Source organism: Camelina sativa, chromosome 4 (assembly GCF_030686135.1).
Source record: "Camelina sativa cultivar CO46 ecotype springtype chromosome 4, ASM3068613v1".
Taxonomy (NCBI): domain Eukaryota; kingdom Viridiplantae; phylum Streptophyta; class Magnoliopsida; order Brassicales; family Brassicaceae; genus Camelina; species Camelina sativa.
Window position 1 is genome coordinate 24928287 of NC_141883.1, and position 15611 is coordinate 24943897.

Consider the following 15611-nt stretch of genomic DNA (forward strand, 5'->3'; position numbering starts at 1 on the left):
TAGCATGCCACATACTTGATTCTCTTGTAGCTAAGAGATTTAAACAAACACTGTTTGTTAATCGCATGTTAACTTTATACAACCGATTCTTGGACCTCTCTGTTTTAACCAATAGGTTTCCATTTTGATCTCTCATTGTTAGGTATTCTCCCTTTAAATGAATATCACAACCAGCCTCTGTAGCTTGTCCTAAGCTTATGATGTTGCTCCTTAGCTCCGGGATGAAATATACTTCAGACATTACTCTCGACTTTCCATATGAATCAACAAAAGCAATTGTCCCTTTTCCTTTGATATCGATCCTTGAGTCATCTCCAAATCTAACCTTCCCAGTTATTGACTGATCAAGTGTGTCAAAATATCTCTGATCTCCAGTCATATGATTGCTTGCACCGTTGTCGAGATACCAAACATTATTCTCATCTGTGTTGGCTTCAAACTTACTCGGTCTGCAGTATTTTTCATTTAGATAGACAACTTCATGCATCATAAGTTGATCAGCTTCTTCTGTATCTTTAACTTCACTTTCTTTTGCTTCCACTATGCCTAGTTTCATCAAACGCTCTGGACATTGTGAAGCAAAATGACCTACCTTGTCACATCTGAAACAGACAACCTGGGACGGATCCTTCCAAGTACTGCGACCACGTCCTCTTCCTCTGAAGGTTCTTCCACCACGTCCTCTTCCCCTGTATTCTCCATTGTATTCTCGACTTTGTGACTCTTGGTTAACATACATAAGTTTGTTTTGATCCTCTTGAGCATCTTCTTCCTCAGAGATACGTTCCTCATAGGCTTTTAACCTACCAACAATATCCTCGAAGCTTACGGTATTGAGGTTTAACACCTGCTCGAGAGAAGCAACCATATGTATGAACTTCCTTCTTGGAAGACTCGATAAGAATTTCTTAACAAGTTTTGACTCTTCAATAGTTTCTCCGAGAGAAGCTGTTTTTGAGGAGATTGCAGAAAGTTTTTCTGCAAAATCATCAATCTTCTCTGATTCCTTCATCTTGAGTCTGTCGAATTCAGCCATTAAGGTCTGTAATCTCGCCTCTTTGACCCTCTCAGCTCCTACATGTCGATTCTGAATTGTTTCCCAGACTTTCTTTGCTATGCCTAAGCCTCCGACTTGTAGTATAAGAGCTTTCGGTATAGATTGCAGAATTAACGCTATGCTAGGTTGTTCTTATCACTATCGATCAGCTCTGTTTCGACTGCCTCCCAGACCTTGTTAACCTTAAGCACAAAACTCATCTTTATGGCCCAAACCGTGTAGTTAGTTGTGTTCAGCATGGGACATGATATTGAGGACGATGAAGATGTTCCTTCTTTTGGTTTGTCTCCTGTTACTGCAATCTGCTTGTCTTTGTTATCCGAACTCCCGTCGTCTGTCATCTTCTCACAGATTCCTGATCTTCTTGCTCTGATACCAAATATAGAAGAAAAGATTAAGAACTAAGAAGTTTGAAGAATAACTCTCTTTATTAGCTCAAAGAAAATACCTCAAAACTTTAAGCTCTCACAAACTCTCAAACTTAATCTTTCTTAGGTTCTGCTACATCTCAGCATCCCCTATATATATAAGTTCTTAAGTATATTCTCCTAATCTTAAATGGAAAACTTCTTATTCCTATTATATCTAGATATCTCCTAAATATAATCTCCAATTTCCATTTCTCTTTGATTAGCTTGGTCTCCAAGCTTTACTTCAAGCTTACACTAACAAACCCTAGATTTCTTATGGACATTGTCTTATTATTCGTTGCCTTGTTTTTTGGTTTTTGATTGTGGAGTCATGCATGGTTACGTAACTAACCACCGCTGGATTGAACCGTGAGCTGAACTGCCTCGTCAAACCGCCGAGTAGATCCGTCGAGAGTGTCGCCGACAAAGGTAAACGGCAAAACTAATTCTTGTGTCGTTGATGTTGTTCGTTGTGTTAAATATTGAACCAGACCTAAACTAGCACAAACGAAGCAACCTTATGTAACTTATTAAATTAATATATGTATATTTGATAGGAATAATTCAATTTACGGTGTATAAAATTCTTAAATCAAAATAACCAAATCCATATAATTTAACTTATCAAGTAACGAACAAAATCGTAAAAACATATATATTTGGTATGCTAAAAATAAAAATTCAATACAAGTAAATTTGTAATAATTATGAAAAAAACTTTAAAATAAACTTTAAATATACAAAAAGAAAGGTTATACTCGGTTAATTATGGTTATTTTAGGTAAATTTGTTAAATCTCGATAAAATTCCAGTTAGTTACAATTGTTGTTGTAAGCTTGGAGTAACTAGGAGATAAGACTATGTATATTTAGGATAAATCTAAATATACATAAGGATAAGGTCAATAATATTTAGGAGAATCTAAAATATATATTTGGGAGTTATCCAATTGGGTTTTGGTTTTGTGTTCTCTTTATAAGGAGGTGCTAGCTTTGTGGCACAATTTATGTGTTTTTAAGCTTAAGGTTTTGAGTATTTTCCTTAAGATTAATAAGAGAGATATTCTTATTAAAGCACTTGTGTTCTATACTTCGTTTCTACACGTGGTATCAGAGCTTCATCAATGACAGGAGAAGACGTATAAGCTTTGATGGAAGAAGGAGGAGAAGATAAAAGCTTGACGTTAAGTCAAGAGGACAAGAAAAGTTTATCTCAGGTTCCAAAATCGTCACCATCGACAGACGGAGGTTCTTCTTCTATTAAGTGCCCAATGTTGAATTCAAGCAACTATATTGTATGGTCTATGAAGATGAGAATCCAGTTTACGGTTCAAAAATCATGGGATGTAATAGAAAAAGGAAGCGTTGATGAGACAAAGAATGATTTGGCAATCGCTCTTATCATACAGTCTATTCCTGAAGCTCTTAATCTCCAAGTTGGAACTCTAGAGAATGCAAAGGAGATATGGGAAACTATCAGATCAAGGCATATTGGAGCGGACATGGTTAAGGAAGCAAGACTGCAAACTTTACTGGCTGAGTTCGACCGCTTAAAGATGAAGGAGATAGAAAAGGATTGATGAATTTGTTGAAAGACTGTCTGCGATTTCAACAAAATCAGCTGCTTTGGGAAACGAGTTGGCCGAACCAATGATTGTCAAGAAGTTCTTGTCAAGTCTCCTTCGAAGGAAGTTTATTCACATTGTAGCTTCCCTCGAGCAGGTACTTGACTTGAATAAAACCAGTTTCGAAAAAATTGTCGGTCGACTTAAGGCTTACGAAGAAAGAATTGGTGAAGAAGTGTCAGAACAGGATGATGATCAAGGCAAGTTTATGTTTGTTAACTCAAATCCTTTTGGAGGCTACAGAGGAAGGGGACGAGGAGGTCGTTCTTCCAGGGGCAGAGGAGGACGCGGCAGGTTTAGTTTCCAACAAAAGGACAAAGATAAGGAACAAGACCTGTAGCATATCACTTGTTTCAGATGCGACAAACAAGGACACTATGCATCGGACTGCCCGATAGACTACTCAAACTGCAAGAAGTAGTGGAGAAAAAGGATGAGGAGACTCACATAGCTGATGAGTTGATGATGAATGAAGTAGTCTTTCTTCAAGAAGACAAAGTAAAACCAAGCGTATTTGAGACCAATGTCAACAACACTAACATATGGTATTTAGATAATGGTGCAAGCAACCATATGAGTGGTGTTAAGAGTTTCTTTTATGATCTGTGTGAGGAAGTGATGGGTAAAGTTAGATTTGGAGATGACTCTCGTGTGGATATCAAGGGAAAATGTTCCATACGATTCCTATTTGAGAATGGTGAGAAGAAAGTACTGCCCAATGTCTACTATATACCCGATTTGAAGAGTAATATTGTGAGTCTAGGCCAAGCTACTGAGGCAGGGTGCGAGATACGAATGATAGAAGACAAATTAATGCTTTATGACAAGTCTGGGAAGCTACTTTTCACTACAGCAAGATCCAAAAATCGTCTATACAAAGTTCTGTTGGAAGTAGATAGCATTGAGTGTCTACAACTTGGTTGGTGAAACCATGCACGAATTGGGATGATTGAGCTGTTTGAGGGAGAACCTGACCGTACCAAGCAGCTCCACCAAGCTGTTGTTGGTGCAGCAACAGACGAGAGTCTACACCTGCTTTACCAGGCTGCTAAGGCAGGTTCGGGGACAATCCAGCTCGTTGATTCTTATTTTGATGCGGACTTGTCTGCGCTTGGTGCATTGGCTGCAGTAGACTAGAATATGTAGCTGCTTCATCACGCTGCAGAGGCACGACTTGGGACAATCCATCTACTTGGTTTAGGGTCTGACGTGGACATGTCTGGGGCGTCTAAACTGGAGGAGCTTGGTGCTTCTTCTGGGGGTCCATTGGCTGCAGTAGACTAGAATATGTAGCTGCTTCATCACGCTGCAGAGGCACGACTTGGGACAATCCATCTGCTTGGTTTAGTGTCTGACGTGGACCTGCCTGAGGCGTCTGAACTGGAGGAGCTTGGTGCTTTTTCTGGGGCCAGGCACTGTTTGAAGATGGGTATGCCAGCTGATGGACTGGAAGGTGTGGGTTAGGAGCAATTGCAAGCTGTGTCTTAGGGTTTGGAGGGTTTGGAGAAGCATTGTGGTGTCCTCTGGAGAGCATGTATACAACCTTGATAAAAAATATATATATATATATATATATATATATATATATATATATTAAGATACAGATTAAAAGTAATGAATATGCCAAAAAGGTGATATTAACTTTTGTAAATATATCCTAACACAATCTAGTTGAGTTATGAAATGGTGATCTTAATTTGACATTCTGCTGCAATTACTATGGAATTAACCGTAATGAATATGCCATATTAACTTCTGTAAATATATCCTATCACAATCTAATTGAGTTGCTCCTATTCCAAGAAACAACATCTTAATTTGACACTCTGCAGCAATTACTATGGAATTAACCTAAATATGAATTCATCAGAGGCGAGAGGAGGTTGGTATTGCCCGATCACACACTCACTATAACTAATAACTACAATAACCGAGAGAGAGAGAAAGATCTGAAATAAACCTGATTCAACATTTTATTTTGCTCCACAATCTGACTTCCCTCCACCAAAGCGAACTGGTCCATACTCCACCCAGTTTTCTGATTATTCTCTTGGTTCCCAAGATAAAAGTCTTCCGAGCGTTTGGTTCCAAGAACTTGCTGTTCTAAGTCTTGATAGGTATAGAGTATAAAATTAAAGTAATGAATTCACATTAGTCTTACTTAAATTTCGGTATAGCAATGGTAGTTCGTATTGACATGTAAACTCATTAGTCATAAAGTTTATAAAGTATTGACTTATTGCTATACTAAAATTTAAGTAAGGCTAATGAATTTATATTGGAAGGAATAAAAGTATCAACAAAAGAGTGAGTAAGATAAAACATAATCAGTGTGAAGGTTCTGGCTACAATATCAACTAAGTGAATATGGAATATTCTAAAAAAACATTTGGCAATCAATGTGTATATTCTGTGTACAATATCAACTAAACAAATATCATGATCGATGGTAAAATATACATACAACAGATCAATGTGACATGTCTAGCGTATAAAATCAAAGTAATGAATTTACATTAACCTTATTAAACTTCAGTATAGCAATGGTAGTTCATATTGACTTGTTTACATGTTATCCCTTCCAATATAAATTCATTTCATGTTGATGTATTCCATTTGAAATGAATAAAGTTTAGTGTTAAAAAAATCATTTAAACATTTATAAAACATTTTTTTCTTAAATAAACTATTGTACTATATATATATTATAGAATTTTGAAATTATAAGTATTAGAATAATAGAACCCAAATCTGATTCTTAAAAAAACAAAAATAAAAAACAAAAGACACTTATAATATTTCACATTAAACATGGAAATTGAGTAAAATGAAAAATAAAGAACATAACGAAATCGATTTGTATCAAACAAGCTTACATCGTAGACCAACGAGCGCCGATTTGAAATATCTTAAAATATTCTCTTAGTTAACAAATTTGTTCATCAAGATCACTTTGCCTTCTAATCTTTGGGTCCGAGAGTTTTAGCTTCACAAGTCAACATTCTAATCTATTTTCCATTTCCAATTAATCTCTGATGTAGACTTTAAGTTTTTCCTTCTAAAATACGTACATTCAATTTTTTTTTTAGTACATTCAAATTCTAAAATATAATATTAATTATTGAAACAAAATAGCTTAAAGCGAAACTTAAGATGAAATTTATCAAACAAGCTTACATTTAAGAGAAAAAGTATAATGATTTGGTGACATTAACGAAATGAATAGATGAATGAAAGAATGATACAAGTTCCCACGTCAGAAATAATACAAAATCACATGACACTACAAGCATGTACATTATCATCGCTAAAAAGATGAAGAGCATTTTCATCAATAGTAGGTTGAGCTTTTTGGGATGGACGAGGATAATAACCGTTGATAGAAGAATAGTTGTCATAGCAATCATACTTTCCACTATACGAAATCGTATTCTCTGGCTGATGATATATCTTCTGATCCGATTGTTCCAAATGTTGAGAAGGATATGTATAATAATCACCGTAATATCCATTGTAAGGAAAAGGCCAGAACTCAGCTGTTCGTCCTGTTCGTTTCACCATCTTGAGAACATCTTCCCGATCGACGTATCCCGTGACCATCACTTTTTGTCGATCCACGTCTATCTCTACCGTGTCCACTCCTACACAAGATTTGATTATTAGACTGTTAACTATATCAATATGCATTAATGAAAGCATGAAGACATTTGGTGGAACAAGGCTAGACTGTAAGACACTGGAAGAAGCTGTGCGCAGGAAATAATGAACGTGATGTTGAATGATGTGGCGAATTATAATTAGAATATTGGAGTTTCCTTTATTGTTTAGCAAGATATCATCAGATCAAATAAAGAAGATTTGGGGTTATCTTAAATTAGGAAAGTAGGTTAGCCGATGTGATATGTTTAGCTATCTATATATATTGGTATTGAGGCTTAAGGTTTTTCTTGAGCCGTATAGAAAAAGTAGGAGCCAAGGGAATAAGCTTTTAGGGTTCTTAACAAGTTTTGGTTAGATTAAGAATTAGTCAGTGACAAGTCGTGTTGACTGTGTGTAAATCTGATTAAACATATCTTGTAAGATTGTTTAAGTGATTCTTAATAAGAAAAGAGGTTCTTTTCAATATTGGCTGCATCTTCGTTTTACAATTAAGACTAAAAATGATTGTATAACGATAATAATCAAATCTATATATACTTATTTCTTTATCGTTCTTACCATCGAGTTTAGAAATGGCTCTTCGGACCTTCCTTTCACATCCTTGGCAATCCATATCTACCAAAAGCTCCACAACCTTTATAACAAATTAAAGAAAAATATATACATTAGAAAATGAGGAAAAGAACACGACGTGGAGAAGGACATCGATCGAGCAAATAAATAGATGGCAACGTACAGATAGGGAGATTGGTAACCGAGAGTTTCCATGTATCCAATCAAGCATTGTCTTATAATAATGTTTTCTTCCGAGCTTCTCACGTTTTGTCTTAAGAAAATCTTCTTGCTTTCAATGTGATCTTTTGGTTCTGTAATATAATCAACGTGTATAAGATATGCTTATATAGGGTGTATAAATGTCTGCGCGTAATAGGAACACTTGGTGTGTGATTCCAAGAAACCGCGTTTGCGTCTTGTGAGATGCAAAAAGCTTATGTCCTAAGTCTTACACATTAATACTATATCTTGTATATCATTTCGGTGTCGCCAGAGTTTTACATGTTTTATTTATTTCAGTTTAATTATTGTGTCTTATTACTAGAGTAAGGCTTTACCAAAATAATTATATAGTATACCAAAGAATCAAGAGATTAGCTTAAACTTGAAAAAAACTGATGTAGAAGCATTTAACTTGTATCAATCTTTTTAACGTTTTTTTCTTCCGAAGAGTTAAAATATAATCAATTTTTTGTTTTTCTTGAAATTTAGATTCGTTGGCTATTGAGAAAATAAAACCGTCCAATCTAATTTTTGATTAGTTTTGATTTCTAGGCAACACGAACCGAAGTGGCATCTATATTTCAAAAGTCAAGATCTCCATGCCTACCAAATGTATACACAGAATGACAGAAGACATACAGACACATATTAGCTGATTAATAGGAAGTATATGAGTCGTGTGAATAGCCAAAAATATTTGTACAAATACATGCTGGAACTGCCGAGAAGAAGCATAATATTTCTCTCATATTGTTCAGAATCGACTTCTTGGCTTATAGTGCGTGAATATAATTATATATATATTTTTAAACTATATTTGAAACGAAAAATAACGAAAATGATTCCAACAATATGAATATGACATTTGCAAGTAGATAAAAATAGCAAACAAATATTTTTGTAAGGTTTCACAATCGAAACACGGAAACATATATATAACTCGCTTTACCACTAATGAAAACAAAATCAAAAGGGCAATACAACACATTATATGATATATATTTATGCAACTTGTCACTTGTGTATTCTATAAGTTACAGTCTCAGAAACAAAAACTTTGAATTTTGTGTTACGTAAATTACCGAGAAGAAGCATAATCAAAAACCATTACAATTTCTTGAACCTAAAAATATAATACAAGAATGTCAAGGATGGACTAATCCGGTCCGGTCCGGCTCTAACTCAATTCCTCGATTTAATTTTGATTTATAAATTTTTTTCCCGGTTAAGTCCCGGTCCAGAAATAAGATCAAGTTCAAAAAAAAAAAAAAAAACCCCTAATTCTTCAAAAAATCAAAACCTCTCAGTCTAGTCCAATTCTCTCTCTCTCCGTTTCTCCGGCGAATCTCCGTCGCAATTCTCCGTTCAAAGTCTCCGCTTATCGCGAGTCTAATCCTCCAAAACTGGGTAGATAAGTAATTGCTTTAGATTCGAACACCGAAAAAACATCCAAGTCACTGAGTTCAATTTGAAATTGCGGCTTCTACAACACACTCTAGGGAAGAAAGGACAATGGCATCTTTTCCTCAACCCGGTTCCGTCACCGTCTGCGAGATCAACAGAGACTTGAGTATGTACTTTAAGCTTTCTTCCTTTCTGAGTTTATCTTCTCTAGTCTAATTTTAGGGCTTTAGAAGAAACTTCATTTGAGCTAATGGTTGGATTTACGGTATGCAGTTACGGGTCAGAACTTGTCTGATGATCGAGCTCAAGAGACTTATGGAAAACTTCTCGTATGTTTATTTTTTTATTTTTCTCAATTCCTGATTTCATATAGCTTGATACCATTCTAGTAGATAGCTAAAGTGTGTCTTGAAACGTTTTTTGGGGGTGTTTTGGTTGATTACAGGGAATGGTGTTTAGCCCTGTTTCGTTCGACTCTACACCTATCCCTCTGCAGGCAAATGAAGGACAAGAGAATGGAGATAGAGAAGAAAGTGTTGATAGAAAAGGACTTGTGGCTACTCTGCAAACCATGGTTACAGACTCTCTTAAACAGATTTTACAACCCACCGATGTAAGAATTTTGGTTGACTTCTATGTGTTTGTTAGTTTATTTGGTAGACTGAACAAGGCTTAGCTTTTTGTGATGGTTAGTTACAAATACTTTTCTTTATGTATCTAGGGGAATTGAAAATAGGTGTTAATAGGATGTTCTCTGCAGTTTTAAAATGCCATTATCGTAGCTGTTAAATTAAGCCACAGCCTCGCTCACCTTTTCATGTTTAGGTAACTCTTCTCTCAGAGATTGATCTTCAAGGAGTGAGTTGGCATCAGGGGAAGCATATTCTTGCCTTTATATCCGGTGCAAATCAAGTTACAATTCGTGATTATGAGGACAAAGGTCTGTTTTTTAAAATTCAATTCCAGATTCCTAGTGCACATGTGCCGGAGTGTACATACAGTTTCATATTCTTCTTTTGAACAGATGAGAAAGAACCTTGCATTTTGACAAGTGATTCCCAGAGAAGTGTTAAAGCCCTTGAGTGGAGACCAAATGGTGGAAAATCGCTATCCGTGGCCTGTCGGTGTGTATTTTTGACCTTCTGATACTGTCTACTTTCTAGAATAGCTAGTTTCATAGATAACCAAGTTTGATTTTACTGTGACATCTGTTCCATTGAAACAGGGGAGGAATATGCATATGGGCTGCTTCCTATCCAGGTAATATGGCATTGGTTAGATCCGGTGGTTCTGCGTTGAGGGGAAGTCTATCTCGAGGATCTGGAACTCGCTGGATTTTGGTGGACTCTCTTCGGGGTCATAATGATGAGCAAATTAGTGCTCTCTCATGGAGCCCCTGTGGAAGATATCCTTAAAAAGTTTGCTGCTACAACTGTTTCGCTTTACTTCATTTTGGTGTTGTTAGTTAACTTCACATGTTTTCAAGATCATTTCATTTACCATAGTTGTTTATCAAACTGAATCTCAGGTAGGAATTTGTTGGATTTTCTTGGATTTTTTCTAGTCTTTGCATCACATGAGTCCCTAACTTTGTCCATCCTGTTATTCCTTGACCTATTTTCACATATTTAGCATCAGCCTCATATGACAGCTCATCTTTCACCATATGGGATGTTTCTCAAGGTAATAGAAGGGCAATTTAGAACTCTTTCTTAGTGCACATTAGCATGCAAAATTTTGAACATTTATCCTTCTTGCGATGTATCAGTAAATCAAGTCCAAACAGTTGAGGACAGAACTTGTTTTCTGTCTCTTATCTAACATTCTGTTTCTTGAGTTGAGATATGAGAAACTGCATCTTGCTCAAGTAGATTGAGTTCCTTGTTTCTGAAAGTGACCTCTATACACCTTCCAGGAGCGGGGACACCTATTCGACGGGGACTAGGCGGCATATCAATGCTCAAATGGTCACCTACAGGAGACTATTTCTTTGCAGCAAGATTGTAATACATCAACTCTCTTTCTATTTAGAGATGTTGAAAGTAGCTTCCCGTTTGATGTGTTTGCTAATCAAATGTTTTTTTTTTTTTGTCACAGTGATGGGACGTTTTGCCTTTGGGAAACAAACACATGGACATCTGAGCCCTGGTCTTTGTCAACTGGATCTGGATCTGTCACGGTAAGTTCAATCATGACCCCACATAGGATAGTAAGATATGCAGTAGCGTATTGCTAAAAGTGGTTTTGTTGGATGGGTCAACGTTGCTAGTGTTGTATGCATTGCATATGCCCGGTGGGGGTGAAGGGTGGTGGTTTACATACAACCGAGACCTGTTTACTAAGCATTCATTTCCCTTCTATTATGTATGAAATTGCAACTGTGTTTCATCTTCTTAAATGGACTAAGCTATAAAACTTCTTGATACTAACTTTGATAGGGTGCAATATGGGATCCTGAAGGACGGTTTATCTTGATTTCGTTTTCGAAATCTTCAACACTGGGCTCAGTTCATTTCTCATCCAAGCCACCATCCTTGGGTATATAGAAACTTCACAGTCTTTTGCCTATACTACTAGAAGTACTTGCCAGTTACCATACTAAACCTCTGTTTCTTTTTGGTTTACTATCAGATGCCCATCTTTTACCGGTTGAATTGCCAGAGATTACTTCCCAGACTGGCTGGTAAATTATTTGGTTGTTGTTGAATAAACCCGGAAAGGCCTTTTTCTCTAATTTATTTCTCTGATATTGTTGTTTCTTAAACTGAATTTACCAGTGAGGGAATCAAAAATATAGCGTGGGATGCATCTGGGGAACGATTGGCTGTGTCGTATAAAGGAGGCGATGACAATTACAAAGGATTGATTGCCATCTACGACACTCGAAGGACACCAATTGTATCAGCATCACTAGTGTAAGTACTTCCTTCTGTTTTTCCATTCCATCTGTCTTGCCCTCCTTTTATATATGTTTGCATTGTCTATCTAAATCGATGAAACAAATCTTCATGCTTTTCTGATTACAGCGGTTTCATCAGAGGACCTGGAGAAAACCCGAAAGCTCTCTCCTTTTCATTCCATGACAAGTTCAAGCAAGGTCCACTCCTTTCCGTGGTAAGCCATATGCCTAATTAAGTCTCTTTTCATGCCAAAGTATTTAGATAGAATCAGTTAGTTAATCAACCTTTCAAACATATCGTGTTGCAGTGTTGGAGCACCGGGTTCTGTTGCACCTATCCTCTCATCTTCCGCTCACATGTTCTTCCTTAGTAGCCAAATGGTTCAAATTGAATGCAAGTTTCAAACATTTTGGTCCTATTGATAGACTGGTCACTCTTTTGTATACGAATGGCGTTTTTAAAGAACTCATCTCGAAGTTAAATCCAAAAACAATAGTTGCATTTGAAGTACATCAATGGTCCTTGAACGGCCAAAAAGAACATTACAAGAAAACAAAGAAGAAAAGCAGCAAACAGTTGAGGCACTTAGACATTCTTGTTTTTCTTCATCTTCGAAGGTGGCCATCGACCCTTCTTCCTCATCCTACGCTTACGAACCAGACGTTTTCTACGTAGCCTAATCTTCTTGGCCAGCTTCATCTTCAGCCTCAGTTCCAAGAGCAGCTTCGCTTTAGCTTCTTTTGATTCCAATGGTAGTTTATCCACTGGAACAGAAGCAACAACAGTCTTTGGTTCCTCATTGCTCTCGGGCTCAGCACCGTCAACGCCAGAAGCAGACGCCTTCACCACAATTGCTGCAGCTCTTCCATGGCTACTGCTCAAGCTGTAAGAACTGAGAGAGACTCTGTTCTTGGACTCGACACCGCTGGGTTTAAGGCTCAAAACTGACAATTATACAATGAAGAAACACAAAAGATTAGGGCATTACAAGTAAACCAAGCGTTCGATGAAATGCCTCAACCAAAGCCTAGTTCGATCTCTTCAGTCTAAAACATCACAGCCCTAAAAAAAATTTCTCAATTTTTCGATAACCCAAAATTGAATTAGTCCAGGATCTCGAATTCGGCTTCATGGGTCTCTAATGGTCGGCAAAACGAAGCTAAAGCGGAAATGTCAAAGACTAGAAACGAGTGAAAAGGCACTACCTTGTGAAGCGAAAGACGAAGGTTGAAGAAGGCGCGGCGAAGAAGAAGAAGAAGAAGAAGAGAGAGAAGGGAGTGAATTGAAGCAGAGAAGAGCCATCTCCGTCTAATGGAAGAGCTCGTCTTCAGACTCTTTTTTTTTTTCAGACTCGTCTTCGTCGTCTTCAGACTCTCTTCATTTCAAGTTTATTAGTTTTCTTCTGGATAAGCTTTTTTAACTCTCTGCATCTTCTCAACGAACGGATTGGATTGATCCGGTTCGTATTGGATAAATCCGATTCGTATAGAATTGATTCGGTAAAATCCGGTTTTGAATTAAATTCTTAAATTTGTCGATAAACCGGAATAGATACCGTTTATAGAATCGTGAGTCATGACACGTGGCTGTGCCAGTGTCTTAATGGAGGAGAGAAAGCTAAGTTAAGGATGTTCCAGAGAATAATGTTGGTGTTGAGGAACTTCCAATGGCGGAGGACAAAATTTGTGGAGAGAGAGAGAGAGAAACACATCTCTCAAACAGAAACCATAATCAGAAGAAGAAGAAAAGGTGAGGATCGGAGGAGGGAACGGTTTTGGAAATCGCCGGTTTCATCCGATTGGCTGTGAGATCGATCGAGAACGCGGGAAGGGGAACATTGCAGATGAAGCTGTAGGAGTTTGGCCGCGGATTTTGAGATTGGAAATATTGAAGAACATCTTTTAGTTTCTCTTCTCAACGTTAACGCCGTCATGTCTTCTCAGAGTCCTGAACGAAAAAGATCCTATCAAGTCTGGCCCGGCAAAAATGTAAGCTTTTTTTTTTTTTTTTTTTGTGATGATTTCACACAAAGTTTACATTTTTATGCCAAATTGTTAGAATCTTAGCAATGAGCCAAATGCTCAGAATTGCTCTGTGCTCTAGACTTTGAATAACATAAAGTTTTTAAGATTCTTTCTATTAAGTTTTAACCTTTTAGTTTAGATTCTGTCTATATGCAATCATCATAGTCTGAAGTGGATTGTTTCTACTGTTATTGGTGTTTCAGAAATTCTACTGTGGGGGAAGATTAGTGTTTGGTCCAGATGCATCTTCGCTTCTTTTGACCATATGTATGATAGGAGGGCCAGCTATCACTTTCTGTATCAGGATGGCTTTTTTGATTAGACGTCGTCACCCTTTGTTTCATTCTCAGATTTTGATTGGTGCAATTCTTCTCACATTCATGGTATCAAAGCATTTTTACTCTTTACTTTACTTTGTAAGAGAGATTATACCTAGAGCCAAACTCTTACGTCTTCCTTTTAATGCAGGATTTCACTTTTCTCTTCTTGACATCATCGAGAGACCCCGGGATTATCCCAAGGAACAAAGAAGTGCCTGAGTCAGAGATTCCTGATGTTGTCACCCAATCTACAGAATGGGTGAGTAACAAATTAGTAAATGTGAAATTACCTCGGACTAAAGATGTAATGGTGAATGGCTTCACCGTCAAAGTGAAGTTCTGTGATACATGTCTCCTATACCGTCCTCCACGTGCCTTTCACTGCTCTATCTGCAACAACTGTGTCCAAAGGTTTGATCATCACTGTCCATGGGTAGGTCAGTGCATCGCCTTGGTAAGTCTTACTGGAAATTCTTTTCTCACTTCCAAAGACAAATAGCTGAATAAGATCTGTGAGTGTTGATATGTTTATCTACGGGCTTCTTTGCAGCGTAACTATCCATTCTTCGTCTGTTTCTTATCTTGTTCAAACCTCCTCTGCATCTACGTCTTTGTCTTCTCATGGATCAGTATGCTTAAAGTCCATGGGGACTTCTATGTTTTCCTTGCTGATGACTTAATATTAGGTGTTCTTGGTCTTTACTGCTTTGTTTCCGTCTGGTTTGTGTGGACTTAGTGTATTCCACTTCTACCTAATCTGCACCAACCAGGCAAGTTTCTTCAGCTTTTTTGCAACAAGTGAACTGGATTTTGTAGTTTCCATGTAGCTAGTCTGATTCTTTTGTTATGTGTGCAGACGACCTGTGAGAATTTTCGGTACCATTACGACAAGAAGGAAAACCCTTACCGAAAGGGGATCTTAGAGAACTTTAAGGAGCTGTTTTTTGCAAAGATCCCACCACCTTTGATCAATTTCAGAGATTGGGCACCTGAAGAAGAAGACGATGTGGAGGTCGGATCCATCACATCTAAGCTAAGCAGAACCATGGGTCCTCAAAACACGAAAATGAGCAGTGGTAAGCTTGGAGTACGGTAACAACAGTGGTGGATATCAAGAAGATTTCAAGTGAGGATGAAGGCGCCACGGCGATTGGTTTGGTTTAGCAAGAACCAGCGAATATAAGGAGAAACTCGAGCGTGGATTTGAGATCAAGATAGAGTAAAGAAAAGGACAAACATGTGTAAATTTAATTCTTTAATTCAAAGCCATGTAGCTCTCTCTGTCTTTACTCGTCGATAAGATTTTTTTTTTATAACTCTTTCGCATTTAGAATAGGAATTAGGAAAATTGGTGTATATAGCGGTTTCTTGCATTACGGAAAAATTTAAACTTGGTGTGTATTTCATTGTCTCCAACTTTCTTTTATAAACGGTG

General features: G+C 37.3%; 3 protein-coding genes and 1 pseudogene across 4 annotated transcripts; 2 read left to right on the forward strand and 2 right to left on the reverse strand.

Annotated features, from left to right (window-relative positions):
• Nucleotides 1–6227: 6227 nt before the first annotated feature.
• Nucleotides 6228–7626, reverse strand: LOC104781585 (heavy metal-associated isoprenylated plant protein 45-like). The gene is made up of 3 exons (XM_010506298.2): nt 7488–7626; nt 7310–7385; nt 6228–6732 (listed from the first exon to the last, which is right to left on the reverse strand). The coding sequence occupies exons 1-3, from the start codon at nt 7533–7535 to the stop codon at nt 6365–6367; spliced, it is 492 nt and encodes a 163-aa protein (XP_010504600.1). The 5' UTR covers nt 7536–7626; the 3' UTR covers nt 6228–6364.
• Nucleotides 7627–8782: 1156 nt separating this feature from the next.
• On the forward strand, nt 8783–12322 carry LOC104781587 (aladin). Its single transcript, XM_010506300.3, has 14 exons — nt 8783–9098; nt 9206–9261; nt 9378–9545; nt 9758–9872; nt 9957–10056; nt 10158–10337; nt 10557–10615; nt 10848–10935; nt 11030–11111; nt 11371–11470; nt 11564–11615; nt 11710–11847; nt 11959–12046; nt 12140–12322. The coding sequence occupies exons 1-14, from the start codon at nt 9041–9043 to the stop codon at nt 12200–12202; spliced, it is 1347 nt and encodes a 448-aa protein (XP_010504602.1). The 5' UTR covers nt 8783–9040; the 3' UTR covers nt 12203–12322.
• LOC104781586 (large ribosomal subunit protein cL37) lies at nt 12287–13911 on the reverse strand. The gene is made up of 2 exons (XM_010506299.3): nt 13038–13911; nt 12287–12776 (listed from the first exon to the last, which is right to left on the reverse strand). Exons 1-2 carry the CDS (start codon nt 13132–13134, stop codon nt 12418–12420), a joined length of 456 nt encoding a protein of 151 aa, XP_010504601.1. The 5' UTR covers nt 13135–13911; the 3' UTR covers nt 12287–12417.
• On the forward strand, nt 13674–15577 carry LOC104781588 (putative protein S-acyltransferase 1; annotated as a pseudogene). The gene is made up of 5 exons (XR_015597106.1): nt 13674–13820; nt 14060–14239; nt 14325–14630; nt 14727–14946; nt 15033–15577. The product of XR_015597106.1 is annotated as a putative protein S-acyltransferase 1 (transcript).
• The last annotated feature ends 34 nt before the right edge of the window (nt 15578–15611 follow it).